Source organism: Erythrolamprus reginae, chromosome 2 (genome assembly GCF_031021105.1).
Source record: "Erythrolamprus reginae isolate rEryReg1 chromosome 2, rEryReg1.hap1, whole genome shotgun sequence".
Taxonomy (NCBI): Eukaryota; Metazoa; Chordata; class Lepidosauria; order Squamata; family Dipsadidae; genus Erythrolamprus; species Erythrolamprus reginae.
The window spans coordinates 140,476,815-140,484,156 of record NC_091951.1 but is presented as its reverse complement, the minus strand read 5'-3'; the positions used below and the strand labels follow the sequence as shown (position 1 = coordinate 140,484,156).

At 40.2% G+C, this 7,342-nt stretch overlaps 1 protein-coding gene across 2 annotated transcripts in view; it reads left to right on the top strand.

Annotated features, from left to right (window-relative positions):
- The first annotated feature begins 331 nt into the window (after nucleotides 1-331).
- The window catches only part of SHISA6 (shisa family member 6), a 430,733-nt gene continuing 423,722 nt past the window's right edge, over nucleotides 332-7,342 (top strand). For both annotated transcript variants that reach the window (XM_070739682.1, XM_070739681.1), the window contains exons 1-2: nucleotides 332-420; nucleotides 945-1,848. In XM_070739682.1, coding sequence (XP_070595783.1) covers nucleotides 1,166-1,848 — 683 coding nt within the window. In that variant the 5' untranslated portion in view covers nucleotides 332-420; nucleotides 945-1,165. The remainder of the gene's footprint in view (nucleotides 421-944; nucleotides 1,849-7,342) is intronic.

Sequence of the window (7,342 nt, the reverse complement as noted above, 5' to 3'; positions counted from 1 at the left end):
CTTCTCGTCGCCCTCAGGCGAGACGAGGGAAGAGCCCTCAGCGCAGCCGTGCAACCCGAAAAGCGTGACTCTTGTGTGGAGTCTCCGAGCGGGACGGGGATCTTTAAACCCGGCCTGTGGGCTTAAGTGACCAATATCAGATTCCCACTCACTCGCCCACCCACCCCACTGCCTTTCTTCGGCCTTTGGCCGCCCAGGTTGCGATATCTTCGCAGGGGACCCGGGACTGGGCGGGCCGAGGGAGGCGGTGGCCACTCCTCTTGAAGCCTTGACTGTCCCCGCCCGCTCAAACAGCAGCAGCGGCAGCTCCTCTCCAGCCCGGGTGTGCAACAGCGGCGGCGCAGGGAGCTCCGGCCAGTGCGCGGCGACACGGATGCCCAGCGCGGCGCCTCCGCAGTGCTCCTGCTCCGCCCCGGCATGGTAAGTGAAGGAAGGAATGCATGCCGGCTACGGGACAAGGGCATTGGGCGAGAAAAGAGAGAGAGATAAAGAGAGAGAAGGGGGCGGGGGGGGGGTTACTGCGGTCCTTGCTGGCAGCCAGGTTCTGCTCGAGCGTGGCTACTGCCCGTAGTTGCTCTGTCTCGCCGGGGATTGTAGCGAGGGAATTCCCTCCCAGAATTGGTATCCGAACAGCTTCGTTCGAGTGGGGCTAAATCCCGACGGCGGAGCAGCCATTTCCCGCCCCCCTCTTCTTCCCATGCCGCGATCCTGGTCTGAGTGAGAGGGTTCTTCTTCTTTTTTGGTCCCTGCCCCAAAGAGACCTTCTCCGTGTCTTCTGGATAGTTCTGCCTCTCCCCTCCCTCCTCAATTCGGAGTCATAGTTAGGCCCCCTTGGGGGCAACTCCAGCGTCCCTTAGCACTGTCTCTTTCTCCCTTCTCATTTATTTTTTTTAAATTTTTTTGCTTGGCCAGATAGCCTCTGATGTTTCCTTCTCTCCTTGTAGCCCATCACTGGAGGAGCTGTGACAAGGAGGTCAGGACTCAGAGAAGAGCCCGTCTGTGCCCTGAAGCAGCCGCCGAGTAGTGCCTCTTGTTTCTTATCAGGATGAAGTGAAGTGCCAAATTGCTCCTCTTCAGATCCATGGAGTGGCAGGACCGAGGTTCTTGATTGGACTGGGCTGGGTAGAGCCCTCCACCTCCTCCTATTCTGTGCTTTCAACTCACCATGGGGTGGAGGCATCTCCTCTTGCTTCTACCATTGGCTTTGTATGTCCTGACACTACTTCTGACCACCCAGGCAGCTGGGCCCCCACGGACGCCCAAGGGCAACCGGACACAGGGGGCGGGAGCCTCCCGGAGACCTTACAAGCCAGCCAAGGAGCAACTGAACCAGTCCTTAACCAGCACGGCCCCTTCTGTGCAAGCCAGTGGTGGAGGAAGCCGTGGACGCAGTCCTGGGGTAGGGCCAGCAAAAGTGCCCTCCGGCGGCAGCAGCAGCAGCAGTAGCAGTGCAGGCAGTTCCAGCCCAGCGTATGAGACATGCATGGGTTACTATGATGTGAGTGGGCAGTGGGACAAAGAGTTTGAGTGCAACAATACTCAGCAGGATTTCCGTTACTGTTGTGGCACCTGCTCTTTCCGCTTCTGCTGCAACAAGCGCTCCAAGAAGCTCAATCAGGAAAGGTGCCGAAATCAGGAGCCCCGTCCGAGCACAGATCCTATGACCCCTGCCACCAAAAATGATGGACCTGGAGATATACCCAATGGGTATGACCCTAATGAGGACAACACAAACGCCACCGTCTACATTTCATGTGGGGCCATCGCCTTTGTTGTCATTGCGGGCATTTTTGCTAAGGTGGCATACGACAAAGCACGACAACCACCACAGGAAATGAACATCCACAGGTGAGAACAGAGTGTGGACCCCAATGCCTTTTTTCTACTTTCCACAACATGAGCTATGAGTGTGCCCTGATGTGAGTGAAATATTCTCCCTCCAAATACTATCATCCTGTGACTGGGGGAGAAATCCTCTGCCTCACAGGAACACCGCTGCCTTTCCCAGGTTGGCTTATGACAGTAAACCTCACTTTACTGTCTCACAAATGGGATGGTTGATTTTCTTGTTCCCCCATGCAATCTGTTTTCCTAAGGGAAATGAAAGGAGTTTCCTTTAGGATACTTGAGACATTGTCACCTTCAATGGATCTTTGTTTCTCTCGGGAAACAAATGTGCAAAACATCATACAAGTTGTCTCACTTCCTGGTATCATGGAGATTCTCATTTCATCTTAACATTTATTTTGTTCAGAATTTGCCTGGTAGCTCTTCTGTACCAGCCTTGCCCCAACTTAGCATCCTCCAGAAATTTTGGACTAAAACTCTTTACCCATTATGACAAATTGTTTTCAGTGGTGGGAGATTTTGTCCCTAGAGAAGGTATCAGCAATTTCACACCATACTTTTCTATTCCTCCTCTTTTTATTAATAGGAACAATTGAGAAAAGTACGTTTTAATATCTCTTTCTGAAAAAGGTAACGTTATTAACAATAGACATGATGCCAATGCTACAATGCTACAATGCTGAGTACTATCGTACACATAGCATATTTTTAAGTAATCCAATTAATCCATATTTTTCATTAGTTCGTAGAATCATAGAGTTGAAAGAGACCATAAAGATCTTCTAATCCATCTCCCTGCAATGTGTAGGGACATCCTAAAAGCCTCTCTGAGAGGGTGGCTCTTCATCGAAGGCACAGAAGAATAATTTTATCTAAATAACTTGCTCAAATGTGGATTATGAAGAGTTATAAAGTAAAACCCAACCATCAAGTTGAATAAAGATTCAGGTTATGGCAAATTATACTCAACAAATAAATGAGCCATTTCTTTTGAATTAGGCAGGCTGAAGAGGAAACAGTGAATTTTACCAGAAACTCAGTTATCTAAAACCTGCTACAGTTTGAAGAGCACCCTCTAAATAGAAGGTGTAGGTGGCTGAATTCTGTATTAATAACTAACATTATTTAATAGCCCAATTATCACAACCAGCTAACAAATTTGGAGATCATACTCCATAAGCTTTGAAAAAATATTGCCCTATGATTTCTTAAAAAATAAATCTTAAATGTTTTAGCTACAAACCTCTTAGTGAGGTCTGAAATTGACAACTTTTAACAAATGTTAATCTTTATTCTATTTCTATTTTCATACAACCTTGAAATCCTTTAGGCACTAACAATTTATTTTACCCTAACAACAAAGCACATAATTACATAATATCAAGCAGGCTTAAAATAGGAAAAGAGTTGTTCACTTTTAACAATATATAAACCTTTCAACATTTTCTTTCCCTCAAAGAAATGAAGGAGACATCTCATTCCTCATTGCAGTACATCTTTTTATCATTCTTTCTAAAACTGCGAGAATTAGGTTCTGTGTTGTTTTGTAGCTTTCAAAATAGTTCAGACTGTTCTGTTTGCTGTTCATCAGACACCTTTTTATATAGCTTCAAATCTTACTCAGGATCTTTCCATTTCTCTCTCTTAAAGTTTGTACTTATCACATCTTCCTGTTAAACACTCAACAGTCCCCCCCACTTCCCGATTGATGAAACTGCACAAAAACTCTCTGGGCTATTTTCTACAAGTTCCATCTATTCTTCCCAAGGCTATAACACTTTCCCTATATTTTTAAATCCCTACTTAAGATTCTCTTTCCTCCACTTTAACTTCTGTAAATTTTGCATCCTCCTCCACTGACCCAACTAAAAGTATGCTTCTACAATTGCATATTCACTTTCACCCCATTCCTGAATTCTGCCTAGAACTTTCACACTTCCTATGGTGCCTGATTTTCTCCTGCACTTTGTATCCTGCTAGTTTGCTACAGAAAGTGGAACATTTCTTCCTTGCACCTCTAAAAAGATTTATCTCTTTTTTAAAGCCAGCTTCTTCTGGAGAGCATGCCCATGTCATTTCTTTTTGATTCTACTAGAGCTAGGAAGTCCTCCATGTTTATATTTTAAGCATTTTGAGGCGATCTAAGTTAACATTTGAATGATTAAGATGGTACTTGGTACTTTTGGGGGGGGGGAGTCTCTAAGTATAATAACAAAAGAAAACTATTCCCCCTCTGTGCAAATGTTGCATAGCAGAAATATGTTTTAAAAGTCAAATACTCTTCATTTTACCTCTGTGAATGACAAGTACTCTTGCATCTGACATGAATTGTTGAGATGGGACTTTCAAATGTAGGATTTGGGGTGCATGTGTCACTCAAGTGTAAGTAAGCTAATTTGTAGTGAGCAATTTTTTGAAAATATGTAATAGAAGCAATCATGACAGAGAGAAGCAGCTGCCTTTGCATGATTATCTTTCATTTAAATCACCAATTAAATATTGTGTATGCTGAAAGACTTGACACCAGCTTATTAAATGAAAAGCAAGTGTATTTTACACAGTGCATAGAATACAGTATCAGCATTCTACTCAGTAAAATCCCAAGCAAGACTACAAAAAAGCCCAAATTTATCACATCTATCCCCCACACCACCCGCTGCCATAAAAGCGAATCTGGAAAACTTGAAAATATTCTCTTGTTTCATTTTTCTCATTTACTCACTACTATATTATACACAATGAAGGCAACTCATCAGCTGGTATGCACACTGAATCAAATTTTTCTGACATCTTAAGCTTTGAATGTGAAGGGGTATGCTAAAACTGAATTTTAATTTCAATGCACTTGGCTCTTAGTCAGTACCTTATGAGTATTGGCATACGTGGATACACACACATACATACAGAGAGACATTATTATTATTATTATTATTATTATTATTATTATTATTATTATTATTAATTAGATTTGTATGCCACCCCTCTCCGCAGACTTGGGGCGGCATACATACCACATACACACATAGTAATAACATTTAAAACTTCTGTCTGCAATACTATGAAATATTACTGAACACTGAAATATTACTGCATTAACTTCAGTAAATAATAGGAAGAATTGAGAATATCGTCTTATGGGACTCCAACACCTCTTTTTTGTTTCATTAATACTTTTGCTAAGATCAGCACATCTTAGTAGGTAAATGACATTCTTGATGAATCTGGAAACACAAACACACAAACACACACACACACACACACACACACACACATATTCTCCTTTTCCCCATATTTTTTATAATGCCAAGAATAATGGCATTACAAAATCTCATCAAAATCACATGAAGCCTTATCAGCCCTCTCTAAACTCCCTCTTGTCAATTCTATTCTTAGATGTTCTTTTCACTTTTAAAATATGTTTTTAAACGCTGAAATAAAATGTATGGAGATGAAGGATCTAAAGAAATGAATAACAATTGTGTTTTGGAAGAAATAGATCTTGGGAAGCATGGATTTAAAAAATTATTATTACAGTACAGCAGATGACAAAAGATTACATCATTCAGAGACATTTAACCTACATTTCATCAAATTTGGTAAATATTTAAATTCTAAAAGCCATTTACAAGTTACTAGGGAAATACATGGTTTATCGCAGGATGTTCAATTTTTGCCAGGAAAAGAGTTACTCAGACTTGTACAGCATATCAAGTGCCATACTTCAAAAGCACAAGTTCTGATGGCTTGATTGAAATACATATGTTAAAATAAATTGGAAAAATTAAGATTGTAAGGACAGTTTGGATATTGCTAATTGGCAACTTTTCAAATCCCAAAGAATCTATTTTGTCCTGTCAAGTCTCTTAAAGCCTACTCTGGGAGCTGTCAAAAGAATGCTCGTAGTTTCCACAAAGTCACGGACCCTACTTTTCACATTTGAGTGTATTTCTTATTTATTTTTTAAAAGAATGAAATCATTTATGGTCAGGATAATTTGTTCTTAAGACTGAGGAGATGATATTTCCATACTTTTTGGATTTTTCAGCTCTGTGCAGACTAGTTTTGGGATGATCAATCTGGGAAGAAAAATTGGGGCTGATGGAAATACATTTGTCTCCAAACACTTATATTAGGCTAAGCTTAATATCTGGGATCAGGTACTCAGTTTACAACTTTAAGCTGAATTTTCAGAATTGAGGGTATAGTAAATAAACTGTTTGGCATTAAAGGGAAATCAGCGGTTTTGAGTTAAATAACAGATTTTAGGTGAGTTGATATTTTTACCTATTTCAGAGGGAATAAAGTCAATTCTAAATTATAATGGATGTCGTGTATATAAAATATTCTAAGGGCATATATAGATACTATAATGGTTCTTATTTGACTCTAGGAGAAACAATGTTAGCTCAGTCTAAAGGATTTTTAAGTAAAGGCCTCTTATTGCTGGAGACATAACTGCAGTATATTGTGATAGGACCAATATTTTTGGCAGATTTTGTGATTCACAGTTTTTCCAAGAAAAGTATTATTGTGTGTCATAAAGAAGCAGCATGTTCAACATTTAACTGTATCATTGTCCGCTGACAGTTATGGTGACTTTTTGAAATGTTAAGATTAAGAACTGCTGATATTGGTCTGTACGCATTTCACTTTGTCGCTAACATTTCACTTTGACACTTTTTACATATAAAACACAAAATGATACAAGTGTTGAACAATTCATTGTTGGAGGCTTGAATATATAGAGAAAAGCAGCAAAGTATTGGAATTGTGAACTAAGATTTTTAATATTATTTTTACTGAGGAAATAACACAGAGAAATAAGGTATAGCAAGTAAATGATACCATGACATTGTAATTGCTTGAACTGATCTATTACAAAGATAACACCATTTAAAAGGCTAATTTTAGTAGCAGAAGAACAATTATGTACCTGACTTATTCATGTGGGTAAGAGTAAATATTTTCATATTGTTTTAACAAGTGATAGTACAGTTTTTCTCTAGCATTTGCTAAATTGTCTCAACTATTTGTTATAGATTTTGAAATATCCTTCAACCTAGTGCTGAAGGATAAAAATGACACAATGCTTCTCATTTCAATGCCAGCAATTGAGCAGTGTTCTGCATCACACATAGAGATAGCAAAGTAGCTGAGAGCACACAGGGTAGTGTGAAATATTTAGGGCTTTGCTTTCAATACTTCATTACTGGTCCCTAGGAACATCTGTTTGAGGTACCCACCTTGCTCAGGCTAGATTTGAGTGTTACCGTTATTTTGAAAATAATCAGAGTATATTTTATTATATTTATCAGGGTGCACTTTTGAATATCAGTTTGCTTTTTGGACAGGAACAGACTGTTCACCCAAGTCTAAACATTTTGTGGACTATGGCTGTAAATCTAGATGTCTGTTGTGAGTTGTTTTCTGGCTCTTACCATCCTTAAAATTATATGGATCCTAAATATCCTGTTAAAACACAAGGTCAACCCCC